Source organism: Balaenoptera borealis (assembly GCF_965194805.1).
Source record: "Balaenoptera borealis genome assembly, chromosome: 16".
NCBI lineage: Eukaryota > Metazoa > Chordata > Mammalia > Artiodactyla > Balaenopteridae > Balaenoptera > Balaenoptera borealis.
The window spans coordinates 51,964,440-51,981,278 of NC_138872.1; the positions used below are offsets into that span (position 1 = coordinate 51,964,440).

The 16,839-nt window shown below is 40.7% G+C and overlaps 1 protein-coding gene across 1 annotated transcript in view; it reads left to right on the forward strand.

The window, feature by feature from the left end:
- Positions 1 to 16,839, forward strand: part of LOC309613551 (ATP-binding cassette sub-family A member 17-like) — a 91,048-nt gene that overhangs the window by 3,765 nt on the left and 70,444 nt on the right. The window contains 5 exon segments of the mRNA XM_082360468.1: positions 5,672 to 5,799; positions 6,968 to 7,130; positions 8,593 to 8,852; positions 13,299 to 13,415; positions 14,351 to 14,468. Of these exon segments, the coding sequence (XP_082216594.1) occupies positions 5,672 to 5,799; positions 6,968 to 7,130; positions 8,593 to 8,852; positions 13,299 to 13,415; positions 14,351 to 14,468 (786 nt within the window).

Consider the following 16,839-nt stretch of genomic DNA (forward strand, 5'->3'; position numbering starts at 1 on the left):
GTAATATATGTTTTTATAAAGTATTCTAATAATATATAAGGTAGAACGTGAAAAGAAAAAGTTCTCCTCTCTCAGCTTTGAGTGCCACTCAATGGAGACAATTCTTTTAAAGGACCTCAGTGGTAAAATGTGTGGGAACTTCTGTTTTGAAAGTTGTGCTTTATGTTTGCCTAGTATTGTAAAATACTATTCTAATTTAGTTACCTTTTATAAATATGAGATTACGAAATTAAAAGAAAAAACCCCAGAATTCCTCCGTGGTGAGGTGATAATTTAGATAAAACATGATGATAAAGAACAAGCCATAGGAAATGGGAGGGTGGTGGGTTTCAGGAGGCAGGAGCTATCCAGGCAGGGGCACAGCGAGTAGCCAGGCCCTGAGGTGTTTGAGGATCTGAAAGTCATCAAGGGAAGCTGAAGTAAGTTGAGAGAGTTAGATGAGGTTTGAAATGTCTGTAGGAGCCACATAATGCAGAGCTTTGCAGGCCTTGTTAGAGTGTTTGGGTTTTCTTCTACATGCAGAAGGAACCATTGAAGTGGTTTTAAGAAGACAGGTTATGCTGCAATGTAATTTGTTTTAAAAAGGTTTCTCTGGTTATTCTCTGGAAGAGTGATTGGAAGGGGCTAGAATTTGCAGACATCAGGAAGGGAAAGATGCCTTGCTATTTGCCAAATCCAGTGCTTTCTTTCCCCTCTTCTTTTCTTTGTCCTCATTGTGACAGGGATGCTTTCATCCATCTTTTGCTTTCATCCATCTCTTTGGAATTCTGTACTGCTTTGAATGCTGTGATACTGTAATCTTCATCTATTTCTACCTCCCTGCCATTTCCACTGGAGTCTTCCTTGCTCACTTTTTGTCCTCAAGCAGTTTTCTGCCTTCTTTTCCTCCCTCTCTCATTACAGAATGATACATGAAACAATGCAGTGTTTAATGTAAAAAGTTAAAGTTCCCATCCCTAATCCCACTTCCCAGAATTCTTTGTTAACTGTTAGGGATGTATTTTTCTGGAATTAAAAAAAATTTTTAAAGCATCTTAAAATTTACAATAAATACAAGAATTCCTTGCACTGAAAATTTCAAACAATATAAAAAGATAATAAAAGTTAAACTCCCCTCTTCATTCCATTCCCCTAAGCAAATCCTCCACCCTAGAAGTAAGGACAAACAATAGTTTGAGGATCCCTTCCAAACTGTGGTAGACTTCTGGGTTTTTGTCTTCCCAGCATCTATCGACCCTTTTGACATATGCACAGCCTATTTCTCCCTGGAGGCCTGATCCCTCTCCCACTCTGAGCCCATGATGACTCCACCCTGGGCTCAGGATGAGTCATGTAACCTCTGTCTACACCAGTCTGCACTTGGCAGTCCCCTTGCTATAGGGATTCGTCCAGGGAAGACACATAACTCAGTAAGACTCAAGGAAACACTTAGATTTTTTTCCTGGGAATTTCTGGGAAAAAGATTATTGCTCTTCTGCTTCTGGTATTATGGCAGACTAGGTTATTTGGATCAACCCTCTTTTTGAAAAACAGATGCTGGATAAATATTAAAACATGTTCTTAAAAGTATTAAAGAACTAAATAGACAGTAAGGAACCATCAAGACAAACAACATAGGGTAAAAATATTTTATTTCTTGATCCAAGGGGTAATTACTTAGATGTTAATTTTATAATTGTTCATTAAACTGAACATTTGTGTTTCATATGCCTTCCTGTATGTATGCTATTTTGTGCAATTTAACCAAATATGTGTGTATGTATATGTGTGTGTTTAAAAAGAAACCTAAATAAGGCTAAGGAAACAAAATAACAACAATAACAAAAAAACCCATATATAGGATAAAAGGAAAATTTACTCATAATCCTATCACCCAGATACAAATGCTGTTTAAAACCTCACATACACCCTTCCTGCCCTTTTTCTAATAAAAATAGGATCATTTTGTATGAACTCTTTGTAACCTACTTTTTATTTACTGTATTGTTAAAATATTTCCATATTCTTAGATATTTTTCTTAAAAAAAAAAAGCGAGGTGAAGGAAAGAACCCAGAGAGGTCAGTGGAGTCCTCAAACTGCTTCTTATGAAAACTGCATCATATGAGGGGAAACTGAGATGTAGTTTCAAGCCTTGTAAGGCACAGAGGGAAAGAAGAAAAAGTCAAGGCTCATTCAGGAGGGATGTCTCACAGGAGACCATCTCCCCATAGAGCTGGGATCCCAAATGTCTGTACTCTTAGTGTAAGGTTGAGCCAGAAGAAAACACATCTCATTCCCACCCCTGAGGGGCTGTGAGGAGTGTTGCCTCCGAACTGAGCACAGCAGCAGGTGCACCCGTCCCGGGGATTTGTAGCTCAAATTCACATCAACTGGTTGTCCAAAGAAAACCCCTCAAACTATGGAGTGAGATGTCGACTGCCAGATGCAAATGTAAACCTCTGGAGGAACATGCTGTGATTCTGTATCTCAAAGAAGGGTGGCCACAAGTGTATCACGGTCAATGAGCACACACCAGGAAACAAGACAGCAAGGATGAAGATCAGTATGAACAATCGATGGCAAAAACAGAACCAGAAATATTTCAGATAATGGAATTATTAGCCTCACATTATAAAATCACTATGTTTACTAGATTTAAAGAAATAAAAGACAACTTGAAAGTATTTGTAGATAGCATTTCACTATAAAGAGTCACCTAGCAGGTGTGAGGGGGAAAAAAAGAACCAAACAGAACTTCCAGAGGTGAAAAATAAAATGATCAAAATATAAAACTCAGCTGAAGGTAAAACTGGTGAATTGGAAGATAGATCTGAAGGAAATTTTCAGAATACAACACAGAGAGAGATGAAATGACAAAATATAGAAGAAAGGTTAAGAGACAGGGCCCTTGTTATTCAATTCAGAACTTGAACTGGGAAGTCTTAGTCCCAGGAACTGCTAGCAACTGTCTTAGGACATCAAAGAAGTGATATGGAGGGAGAGAAAGAAAAGTCTTTTTAAAAAAAAATTTTTATTGAAGTATAGTTGATTTACAATGTTGTGTTAGTTTCAGGTGTACAGCAAAATGAATCAGTTATACATATACATATATCCACTCTTTTTTAGATTCTTTTCCCATATAGGCCATTACAGAGTATTGAGTAGATTTCCCTGTTCTATACAGCAGGTTCTTATTAGTTATCTATTTTATATATAGTAGTGTGTATATGTCAATCCCAATCTCCCAGTTTACCCCTCCCCCCCACCATCATACTGAGTGAAGTAAATCAGACAGAGAGGGACTTCCCTGGTGGCGCTGTGGTTAAGAATCCACCTGCCAATGCAGGGGACATGGGTTCGAGCCCTGGTCCGGGAAGATCCCACATGCCACGGAGCAACAAAGCCTGTGAGCCACAACTACTGAGCCTGCTCTCTAGAGCCCGCAAGCCACAACTACTGAAGCCCGCGAGCTTAGAGTCCGTGCTCCGCAACAAGAGAAGCCACCGTAATCAGAAGCCCGTGCACCGCAAGGAAGAGTAGCCCCCGCTCACTGCAACTAGAGAAAAGCCCGTGCACGGCAACGAAGACCCAATGCAGCCAAAAATAAATAAATTAATTAATTAATTAAAAAAAATTCAGACAGAGAAAGACAAATATATGATATCGCTTATATGTGGAATCTAAAAAAAGGGTACCAATGAACTTATCTACAAAACAAAGTCTTGATCGTACAATTTGAGAACTGGATCAAGTCTCAACTTTCATGGATCAAGTGGTTGCTTTTCTTTAAAGAATGGGTTTTGTTCTGGTAGAAAGTTAAAGTTCAGTTTCATCAAAAAGTCTATCAAGACTTTTAACCTTTTTTGTGGGGAAGGTGTGGAACAGCTTTTACTTTAAAGATAATTTATCCCATTACTGAGGTGTGACTCTTCTGAATGCCTCAAGTGATCACCAGGAACTGTCCACACTGGCTGGTCAGAACTCAAATGCCTCCTGGTGTTATGTGGGCTCTGGGCACCACTTAGCTCATACTTTCCTGTTTGCTCAGGCAGGGCATATCTTAGTATTCATTAAAGGGGTCCTCTGTGCAGATTTCTAGGGCGATTTCCAAGCACAGGCTTCTTCTCTTGGGAACTCTGCCCTGCAACTCTTAGCCATTTCAGACTCTTCAAACTCTAATCTCTGTCAATGCAGCCACATAGCTGCGTTCCACTTGGGTTTCCCCTCCCTATTCTATGGTCTGAAATGTGCCTCCAGACAGAAAACCAGGGCAATCTTAGTGATTACCTTGTTTGTTTCTCTTTTCTCAGGAATCATAATGCTGTGCTGCGTATTGTCCATTGTCTGATTCTTGATTCTTTTCTTTCCTGTCCAGTTTTCTGGTTATTTGTGGTAAGAGGGTAAATTCAATCTCCGTTACTCCATCATGGCCAAAAACATAAGTCATAGATTTTTTTTTTTTAAACATACAAACGAAAGTGGCTTAAAGAGATTGTGTCATGATAAAGGAATTGGGGGCTGATGGTAGGTGAATGATGCTTCACCTTTTAACCTTTAGTATCATTCAAAGTTTTACCATGTGCATGCCCTGTTTTTTTTTTTAAACCTAGTTAATGAAAAATTCTCATTAGTATTTTCAGAGACATTTGAGAAAATATTGCCACTCCAAAATGAAACTGGACTCATGTGAAAAGGAAACAATGAAAGAAACAGAAAGAGGACTTGGAAATTAAAAACGATTATCAAAATAACTTTCATGGAGATAATAAAATGGACATGTTTGAGGTTCTACTGGTGATGGGGAAGATAAAGTCAAGGAAGCCTCTGAGAATGTAAAGCAAAGAGACAAAGAAATGGAAAGTATGAAAGGTGGGTTAGACATGAAGGGCAGGTCTGGAAGTCCCACCTCATCTACTTGGATTTCTAGAAGGAAGAAAGGAGACAAATGAGGGGAGGAAAACAAAGTAATATAGAAAAGATTTCTGAACACCAGCATTTCCAGCTTGGACGGGTTCACTAGTTACAAACAGGGGAACAAAAAAGAGCAAACTTGGGCATGTATTAGTGACGTTTCTGAACCCAGAGATTAAGGAATAGAAGTCTCACTGGCTTCTGGTTACCTACAAGGAAATCACACATTACACTCAGCAACGCTGCATCCTAAACAGTGTAGTAACACCTTCAACATTCTGAGAAAGAATTATTTTCAAGGAGGATCCTGTATTAAATTGTCAGTCAGATGTGAGGGCAGGTGACTATAGAAATTACTTCTCTCATCAGAGCAGCTATATTTCTTTATGATTTTGTTTCCACTTTTGGTTGTTATAACCGTGAAGAGAAGGCTGCAATGGAGCAATAATTTCCTCACTAACATGGACAAGAATCGTGCTCTATGTACTGTAGCCCTAAGTGCGACCTAGCTAAGAAGAACTCGAATACAAGAGCTTTCAGAATGCCACGGAGGCTGAGGCTGTTATCATTTGACTTTGTGTTCCCACTGCCTAGCACAGCCCGGGGCATCTTACACAAGATGCGCCCATTTGTTTGCAGAATGAAGGACTGAGTGAATGACGGTTTCCAGCCTTCAGTTGAGAAGCTGGCAAGACCATATCTCCTTTGGTAGAAAGAGGATAGTTGGGCAGCATTTGCCTTCCCACCAGCCACTCACTAACTGGATTTTTCTCTCTGTAGTTCTAGGCTATCCTTCAGTACCTTCATTTGAAAATTACATAATTCAGGATCCCAAAGCTTTCTACGTATTGACTGGAATTGGTTTTGATCATGACTTCAATGACAGCAAGGAGCCCTTGCCACTTGAGGTAAGAGCATCTTTTCCATCACAACCTTATTGTGCTACCCAGCCTTGAGCATCAGTTCAATAAGCAGTCTTGTTACCTGAGCTGCCTCTAGTCAGCTTTGTCAGCTGGTGGCAATCTTATTTCCAGAGGAGGTAAGAGAATACTCCTGATTTTATATCTTATATCCTGGACTTTGAGATCCCTTCCAGTTTTCAGATTCTTTAAAAGAGAAGACTTTTTTGGAGTAAGCCTCTGTCGCAAGGGTACAGGACGGCATATTTTCAGCTGCTGGATTACAGAAGCGAGCCCCAATGCCAGACTCCATAGACTGGAGTCCCAGCTCTGCAGCGTCTTACTGTGTAACCTTGGGACAGTCACTAACATTCCTAGGCCTCAGTTTCCTAATCAGTGTAATGAGATTGATAGTAGTTCCTAACTCATAGAACCATTGTGAGGATTAAATGAATTTATGCCTATAAAGTGCTTAGAACAGAGCCTGGAGCAGAGGCATTTTCCAGAAGGAATAGTTATTGTCATTATTACTAATCCCACAGACTTCAGATATGGTAGGTCTGTTTGTTTAAGGAAAAGGCAGTGTTTTAAATATCAGAATACTTGTTTTCTGCTTTAGGATGGGAAAACCACTAATGTAGAGCTTTTGTGTTGTGCTGTACAGTCTATCTAATGATCAGTTGTTAGAACTGGCATGGGATGTTGGTAGGTGGAGACAAGGCATTTTTCGAACACTTACTCATGCCAGGCCCATCACAGGGACCATCTCACTTGACCCCACAGCACCTCTGAGGTAGGTACTGTTAACATCATTCCCATTTTACTGATGAGGAAACCAAGGCAAGAAGATTAAGTAATTTGCCAAAAGTGCCATGGCTATTCATTAGGAGATTGGGGTTTGGATCCAGGTGGTCTGGCTCCAGAGCCTGCACTCAGAACTGTTCTGCAGCACTCCTTTCCGGATGGGGGCTCAGTAGCCCCTTGTCTGTTTCTTAGAATGGTCACAGCAGAATGCAGAGAAGACCACAACTACAGTGTGCTCCGCAGAGGGGCATCTACCACTGTGGGTGCCTTTCCTCCCATCGCAGCTGACGTCAGGCACACCCTTGCTCTGTCCTGTTCCTTTTCTGAGTTTCACAATCTCATGACCGAATTTGTTTCTCTTTATTCTTCATAGGTTAAGTATTACTTGCGCTTCAGTTGTTTTCAGAGGAATTATTTATTCTTGAGGCTAATACTCCATGAAGATGACTTTCAAGGCTGGAGCACATCCTATCTTTATCCTCCTAACCTAAACCAAGAACCCTGGGACTATGGACTTTCCGATGGGGGATCCCCTAGTGAGGAAGCCTCTGTGTGTTATCATGAGTACAGCCTGCTTTTGTCCCATATTTATGATGCTATTTGTGTTGTTTTTGCTCTCTGAACACTTGCTAAACTAACATTTCAGAAGAGGTTGAAGGAGTTACATTTAGAAATGTGGCATTCTGTAAAGCGCTTACATTCTAGAGTAAGTTAGTCCAGCAGTTATGCATTTGATTGTTTTGTACTGATACTGAATTGTTCGAGAGAAGAATGGAAGCATTTTACAGGAACAAGTGCCTTCTTTATGTTTCTGTATGTGTTAACTTTTCTGCTTATAAAAATGTGTACCTGCCGTTAACTCTCTGCAGACTATGGGAGAACAGTGGGGCAACGTGGAGATCTGCTCATCCTCTCTCCTCCACAATAAGCATCGTATTCCTGACTGGAGTCCCACGAACTGATCCTCTCTTGGACTCAGGCCCTCCACTTCACTGTCGAGTTTTGGTCTCCCTCTTTGTGAGGGGTTTAGGGTGACCATCCTCTAGGGAACTAACTGCTCTTAGAAAATTAAGTTGACAGTCTGCACCACCTTGTAGAGTGACCACACAATTGACCTGAAGCCGTGGGCTTGCAAGCCCCCCAAGTGGGAATCCAAGTCCCAGGGTTTATAGTTTCATGTGATTCTAGAAAAGATGTGAGCAGTTCTGCAGTCAAGAAAATGTAATAGTTCCCAGAACTTTATCATCAAATTTGTTCCTGCCTTTTTCATCCTGACAGATCTGGAGGCCTGCCTAGGTCTAGGCCAACAGAAGACCTTAGTCCCCTCAACTCCAGTGCTGGCATACCCGACCCTGGCTCTGCCGGTTTGGAGGCCTGGTGATCCTTGCTTGGAAGTGGGGCCATTATTTCGTAGAAGACTCCAAAACCAGGGCTCTTTGCCTTTCAATCTATTGTTCCCCAAAGCTGACCTTAGCACACCAGCTGTGCTGTATTGAAACAAGGGTTACTTATGGTAAAGACTGTTTTTGAGGCTTGGCAGCAAAATTCAGTGACCATAACCCTTGGACTACAGTAGTGACAACTCAGAGACAGGTCACAGCAGTTGAGGGGGGCTGTGTCTTCCAAGTGCTTTGAATTTAACTACTCGTATGTGCTGGATGAGCAAAACTGCAGAATGGGCACACTTTCCCTGAAGCCTGAGTACTTAGGGGAGAAGATGCAGTCCCACCTGGAAGATTGTAATATTGGGTATCCCTTATTTTGTCTGCCCAGAACAACTTTACCCCATTTTCTGATAAAAGACACTGTCCCTCAGCCACAGGGGTCCCATTGTGACTTTCTGCTCTTTCTTCCATATTGTAGCATCTTGGCTATAGGAATGCCTTTTCTATTCCTGTCTGTGTGTGAATGGCTAGCCATGACCCATCTGAATTATCTGTTGTTTTTCATCTTCATTCTTAATCTCTTATACTTGATATCCACTGCTTTCTCCTGTAGGATACAACAAAGAAATCTTCCTGGCCATACAGCGTGCAACAGATAAAGCCATTATGTGGCACCACACTCCCAGTGAGACGACCAAGTTGTTTGAGAGTCTCAATGTGCTTCTGAAGAGATTCCCACATGGAGCCTGTGTCCAGGACAGTTTCTTCCTGGTCCTTCAGAATGAGTTCCCTTTTTTCATCATGCTCAGCTTCATCTGCATTGAGCTCACCACCATCAATTCCATTGCACTGGAGAAAGAGAGAAAACTGAAGGTAACTCCATCACATCAGATGTGTGCCTCTCTCTGGACAGGAATGTATGGGAGCTGCTAATAAAAATGGCCAGAGTAGGAGGGAGGCCAAGGCAGGTAAGAGGTTGCTTTAGGTATCAGAGCAAACTCCAAGCAACTTGGAAGTTCTTTCATCATTTTAACCGGCTTGCAACTTAATTCATGTTATTACATGAATTCTTACTTTTAGACTGGGAGCGTCCAGCCTAGTGGTTCCTGATTTGCTAACACGCAGCCTCGCACATGATAGGTGTTCAGAAAATGTCTGTGGAATGACTAACTGATAAATGAGGGAAATAATCATCCAAAATTAACTCAGTCTCATTTTGCTGCAAGGTAGATGGGAAGCATTCTGTAGAAGATACAACTTAAGACAAGGTTGATCTTTCTGCACTCCTCTGTTGCTTACTTAATCTCTCCTGTTACTTCTCTCCTCACTTTTTGCTCTTTAAAAAAATCTTCTCTTCTCACTCTTTAGTTTTCTTCTCTTTTTGTTGATTCTTATGTATTAAAATAGCCTGCCAGTGGCTCCCTGAGCTTTGCTTGGCCTCACCAATAGTGTTTGGTTTGCTCTGTCTTCTTGCATATTCAGGCATAAGGAGCAGTCTCATCCTGCTGCCTTGTTAGGCTACGTCTGATAGGGTGGAAAGGCAGGGAACCTGCTTTGCGCTGCGATGGGTGATGGTGGGACAGTGGCCTACCTGGCAGGCCTCTCCACTTGGCTCTGCACCGACTGAAAAACCCCAGGGAAACTAGAAGCTTCTGGTGTGTTGTTGGAAACCCCTTTTAGTTCCTGGATGGGAGAGAGAGTATTCTTTTTCCTGTTTGTTAAACTGTTTCAGCAACAAATTGGTGGAGGGAAGGGGTGGGCATCAAATGTTTACACTTAATGCCATTGAATTGGTTGTGTGTTTCCTATTTCACGCTTGAGTCTACTCTTTAGACAAGAGTAGGTTAAAGAACACTTTTGAAAAACTTAAAAGTAACCACCAACAGTATTTAAAAGTAGGACATATAATTCTTAAAACCCTGGAGAAAATAAAAGGAAAGAAAATATAGTCCATATACCAAAAGACAGAAAACAAAGGAAATCACCAAAAAAAGCCTACAGAACAGAAAGTATAATATTAAATAAGGTAGCAGAAGACCAAATATGGCAGTTATAAAATAATAGTCGATGGGATCAGCTTTCCTTTTAAAAGAAAAAAAAATTAGAATAGCTCAAGAAACAAAATCCAACTAACACAAAATGGCATAAAACATGTTGTTTGTTGATTTAATAGTATGTACTTGTATGTGGTGCTTGCCTTGTGCTGGGCAGCACTGTAGGACCATTCAATCCTTTCACCCTCCTACCTTTTATTTGACCCTCCAGATGCACTCTTCACTTTTCTCCACTTTGTTCTCTGTCCAGAAGGCTGAGCCGCCCATGTTCCAAAACATGCTCCCATGGGGAGGGAGCCCGAAGAACCTCAGAAGAAGGAAGTAGGGGGCTGAGGTCAGGGTGTGTCCTGTCCCCCCATCCCAGTTCTCTCCCCACAGGTAGTTTTGGGCTCGGTTTGTCCGTTAGCTGAAGGTCACTGTCTTCTCAAGGTATCTTGCTCCACAAGACTCTCTCCTCTCCTAGGGTCTGGTAACCTCTCTTCCTTCTCACCCCTTTGGGCCCAAAGGTTATAATAGCTCTGTTGGCTGCTGGCCCTAGGTTTCTGCACTGTCCTAGTGTTTCCTATCACTGTGTAAGCATTTGTAATTAGGCCTCTTATAAACAAACCCTCCTCAAATTATTCTGAGTTGAGTATAACATCTGTTGCTTTTAGGGACCCTGACTGATATACAATTCTATGAGATAACTACTACTATTATTCTATTTAGTAGAGGAGGTACCCTGAGGCACACAGAGATTGATAATTGCAAGATAACTTTATACAGGACAGTACAACTAGCAATAAAAAACAATTTTCGTTCTCAGATAAATAATATCTCTCCCTAAGCAAAGTAAAACAGATTTCCAATAATTAAGCTTTTGCCTTTCCAAGTGGAATCTTAAATGACATATGCCAGAGAGGAATACGCTCTGTTTTGGCTGGGTGAATTGTCTGAAAAAGGGCGTCCACTGGGGGGTTCTAGAAAAGCCCTTAGCCTTGGAGGCTGATAGGATCATGAGTTAGCTCCTCCTTTCTGTTCACATTATAACTGAGACTCAGCCCAAACCTTTCAACTGTTCCTTGGTGAGGAACCAGGAGCAGGTAAGTTACAGTCCAGGAGGAGTCATGAATATGGGATCTGTTCCATGAGGGAGGACGCCCTGACAGAATCTGTCCCTGGGACCAAGGTGGGAGAATGGGAGAGGGGGGCAACCAGTGTCACTTTCCACTTTGAACACAGGATACAACCAGTATTCTGAGAGCTAGGCCCTTTTCAGATCTAGTTTTGATATGGTCTGACTATGTAAATAGGTTGAGGAGGATTAAAATGGATTGTCTTTAATTTAGAAATCTCCTGCACAAGCCCTCGCACCCTGGCATAAGCCCTTTGCTCTAGTTGAATAGATCCCTTTTCTATCCCTTAAGTAGGTGCTAGCTATTCCTCCTGCAGGTGGGCCTCTCTGTTTGGAATGCCCTCTACCTGAAAATTCATACTATAGTTCATGTCCTTCAGGAAGCCTTTCTAAATTTCATCAAATTTTCATTCCATCTTCCCACAGCATGTTGTTTCCACTTCTGTTATAGTATAGATGGAGCTTTCTTAACTCATCTCCATGTAATCCATTCCCAAATTAACTGACACTCCATCACTTCTGAAAAGCTTCTTGCTTGGAGCTCCCAGCACACTGCAGCTGGTGAGCTTCTCTCTACTACACATGGGCTTATGGCCTCTCACCTGCTGAATTGTGTGTTTATCAAGGTTTGTTCCTAAATCTCTTCATACCTGTACACGTTCTAATAATTTATGCCTTAATTAAATTTTATATAAATGGATGAAAGGGACTGGAGTTGCCTTTGAAAGTTTATTTGAATGTTTTGGAAAGATTCAGTAAGGTAGCTCTCTAAAAACATGTTAGTAGAGAGTTCCCTGGCAGTCCAGAGGTTAGGACTCAGCACTTTCATTGCCAAGGGCCTGGGTTCAATCCCTGGTTGGGTAACTAAGATCCTGCCAGCTGCGCAGTGCGGCTGGGACATGGCGGGTGGGGCGGGGGGACGGGGGGAAGCATGTTAGTAAATTTCACGTGGGTGAAACCGCTGTAAAATTTGGGGGAAAAAATTATAAAAGCCCGGGAAGAGTCTGTACTAGGTTACTTTACACCTGTATTTTGCATCCTCAGTGCACTTTGAAGACTGCGATCCTGGAGTGAGCTTTATGTGGACATTACACTAGTGCTCCAATGAGCACGCCCATGCTTCAGAAGAAGAGTTCATGTTCTGACATCGTAGTACTAGCACACATTACACATTTATGTGCTTTAAGTGAAGATAAAATTTTAAATCATGTGTATGTCACTTTTGTGATTCCCTGATAACCAACTTTTTTTGATTCATTGACCTACTACCACATCCAATCTTAAAAGATAAAAACTCTACTTCTGTACTTAGGGTGTGGAGTATACAGGGTTATTATCATATATGTATCTCCAGTACTAGACTGTGAACTTTTGGAAGGCAGTCGCTCTGCCCATTGTATGTTTTCTGCATGGTACCCAGCATAGAGCTTTGCATTTATTCACTTATCAAACATTTATTAACTTGTATTTACCAAACATGTGCATGTGAGTTACAGACATAAATGACACAGTCCTTTCCCTCAGGCGATTCATGTTACAAAAGAATCCCAAGTGCTAAGGTAATGGAATGTATAGATGTGATGGCTGTGTGGAGGATGGGCGAAGCTGACCAGAGAAGGCTTCACAGAGCAGGTAACTCTTGAACCAGGTTTTGAAAATCAAGTAAGATTTCACTACATAAAGAGAGAATGAGAGGAAAAAGAGTCAGAACAACATGTGTGAGAGGCAAAAAACAAAAACAAACAAACAAACAAAAAAGACATAGAAGTCACGGTGTATTCAGTGAATTGCAGGAAGTTTTTTGTGACCAGAGCACAGTATGCCAAGGAGTTTAGATTCTATCCTCAGAGCCATAGGAGCCATTTACTAATAGTCAGTGTTCAATAAATGAGTGAACTAGCAGTATACTTACCATTGCAAAAGAAGAATAATTTTAACACAAGGCCTACTACTAGGTAAACTCCACTTTCTGGTTTGTAGGTCTCTTTACAACTCATTCAGTCTTCATCACCTCCATGATCCACCTCTTCCCAGGACACACATATGACCCTTCATCCCAGACTGCTCAGGTTTCAGTAATAAACAGCTAAACCAGACCAGTTGAAACTGAGCATTAGACTCTGTAACATCTGGTTCTTTTGCTTTTTCTAGGAGTTTATGTGTATGATGGGGCTGCACAACTGGCAACACTGGGTTGCTTGGTTCACCATGTTCTCCATTTCTGCCTTCATTGTTGTTTCTTTCATGACCATTCTCTTCTGCACAAAGGTACACGTCTCTTATCTTTCAGGATGTGCTAAGCCGTGAAGATATGGGGAAAAAATCTGGTGTGGTGTGGGTGGTGGTGCTGAGATTCAATAGATGATGAAAACACAGTTATTGATGAACATTTTTAAAACCTCAGGTTGATATGTGGTGGTATTTGCTAAAACTTTGGCAGATGAAGCATTGAAATTTTATGATCTGGGAGAGCTTTGCCCTCCCTTCAGTTCACTGGTCTTCAAGTAGTGGACATGGGTGTGTTTACTCCATTAGGAAAGTGGAATTCCAAAAGATGTTTTTTATAAACTTTAAAACATTGCAAATTTTGTGCTCCATAAATAATTGAAAATAGCTATTGTAAAAGATAAGAACATTCTTTTATGCCCATGGTATCTTGTTAATTTTTCCTTTTATGCTGCCAGTGGAATTTAGTGTTCCAATTTGCTAACTTGTATTTAATAACTGAATTATAATATATGGATATATGAAAATTTACCTTCTAAATCACCAAAATTGGGGCACTTTGTTCAAAGGAAGGCAAGAGAACCCAGACTATATAGCAAAATATATAAAACAAAGAAAACGGCCAGAAAACAATAAAAAGAGGAGATGTAAGATATCAAAAGGAATATTACAATTATTTGTAATAGTGATAATGATAAATAGGATAAATTCTCTTATTAAAGCAAAAAGAACATTCACATTGGGCCAAAAATTGATATCAAACTTATGCTTTCCTTAAAAGAGATACATGCGTAGAGTGTAATTTGTAAGTGGTAATGGAAGCTGGATCAAAGGTCTGCCTTAAAAATATATATATATTGTTTTGCTTAAGATAATCTTGGTTTTTTAAAAAACTTATGCATTATTTTAAGGGTCCTTTATGCCTTCTCTTCATTCTTTTCATGTAAAAATTACATGCATCTGTGATTGTTTTGTAGGTAAACGATGTGGCAGTGTTCAAAAACAGTGACCCTAGTTTGATATTTGTGTTTCTAATGTATTTTGCAATTGCCACAATTTTCTTTGCATTCATGATCAACACATTCTTCCAAAAAGGTGAGTCCTGATACAATTTTCTGTCAGAGAGTATGTTTATGACTTCTTTTCTTGGTAGCATTGCTGTTCTCATTACCTATGGCATTAATTATTATTCCTTCAGAGTCAAGTTTTCACTTTTTAAAAAAATTAATTTATTTTATCTTATTTGTTTTATTTTTGGCTGCGTTGGGTCTTCGTTGCTGCGCGTGGGCTTTTCTCTGGTTGTGGCGAGTGGGGGCTACTCTTCGTTGTGATGTGCAGGCTTCTCATTGAGATGGCTTCTCTTGTTGCAGAGCATGGTCTCTAGGCGTGTGGGCTTCAGTAGTTGTGGCACATGGGCTCAGTAGTTGTGGCTCACAGGCTCTAGAGCACAGACTCAGTAGTTGTGGCGCACAGGCTTAGTGGCTCTGCAGCATGTGGGATCCTCCCAGACCAGGTCTCGAACCTGTGTCCCCTGCATTGGCAGGCAGATTCTTAACCACTGTACCATGAGGAAAGTCCCTGATCAATTGATTTTTGACAAAGGGGCCAAGACAATTCAACAGACAAGGAAGGGTCTTTTAAACAAATGGTGCTGGAACAACTAGATATCCACATATAAAAGAATGAAGTTGGATCTCTACATAACATCATACACAAAAATTAACTCAACGTGGATTATAAACTTAAATGTAAGAACTAGCTAATACTATACAACTCTTAAAATAAAATACAGAAATAAATCTTCATCATCTTGGGTTAGACAGTGATTTCTTAGATATGACATCAGAAGCCCAAGTGATAAAAGAGAGGACTGATAAGTTGGACTTCATCAGCATTAAAAATTTTATGCTTCAAAGGATACAATCAAGAAAGTGAAAAGACAACCTACAGGCTGGGAGAAAACATCTGCAAGTAAACTATTTCATAAGAGACTTGTGTCCAGAATAACTAAAAGAAAACTTACTCAAAAATAAAAACACAAATATTCATAACTCATTCTATAGGCAGCATTACCTTGATACCAAAGCCAGAAAACACATCACAATAAAACTACAGGGGGGGACTTCCCTGATGGCGCAGTGGTTAAGAATCTGCCCGCCAATGCAGGGTACATGGGTTCGATCCTGGTCCAGGAAGATCCCACATGCCATGGAGCAACTAAGCCCGTGCGCCACAACCACTGAGCCTGCGCTCTAGAGCCCGTGAGCCACAACTACTGAGCCCGCGCACCACAACTGCTGAAGCCCACATGCCCTAGAGCCCCCGTGCTGCAACAAGGGAAGCCACTGCAATGAGAAGCCGGCACACTGCAACAAAGAGTAACCCCTGCTCGCAGCTACTAGAGAAAGCCCACATGCAGCAACAAAGGCCCAATGCAGCCAAAAAAGAAAAACAAACACTACAGGGGACTTCCCTGGTGGTCCAGTGGGTAGGACTCCATGCTCCCAATGCAGGGGGCCCAGGTTTGATCCCTGGTTGGGGAACTAGACCCCACATGCATGCTGCAACTAAGAAGCCCTCATGCTGCAACTAAGAGAGTCCACGTGCCACAACAAAGATCCCGTGTGCCGCAACTAAGACCCAGCACAGCCAAAATAAAAAAATAAAAGGTAAAAATAAATAAAACACCTACAGACCAGTATCCCTTATGAATATCGATGGGGAAATCCTCAACAAAATACTACTAAACTAAATCTAGCAGCATATTAAAAGGATTATACACTATACCAAGTGGGATTTATCCCAGGAATACAAGAGTGATTCAACAGATGAAAAGCAATCAATGTAATACACCACTTAATAGAATGAAGGAAAAAATAAACACAATTTTATTCATTTTTATTTATCACAATTGATACTGAAAAAGCATATGACAAAATCCAATATCTTTCATGATAAAAAAAAATTAACAAACCGGGATATAAAGGAACTTCCTCAACCTGATACTGAGCATTTATGAAAACCCCACAGCTAGCATCATAGTCTGTTGTGAAAGATTGAAAGCCTTCCCCCTAAGATCAGGAATAAGACAAAGAATATCACTGAATATCACTTTCCCCTCTGATATTCAGTTTTATACTGGAAGTTCTAGCCAGAGCAATTAGGAAATAAAAAGCATGCAATTTGGGAAGAAGAAGTAAAACTATCTCTATTCAAAGATGACATGATCTTATATATGAAAAATCCTAAAGAATCCACAGAAGGAACTATTGGAGCTAATAAATGAATTCAGCAAATTTGCAGGGCACAAGATGGACACACAAAAATCAGTTATATTTCTATATACTAGCAATGAACATTCTGAAAAGAAATCAAGAAAACAATTCCACTTAAAATAGCATCCAAGATAAAATACCTAGGAATACATCTGACCACTAAGATGAAATACTTGTACACTGAAAACTAC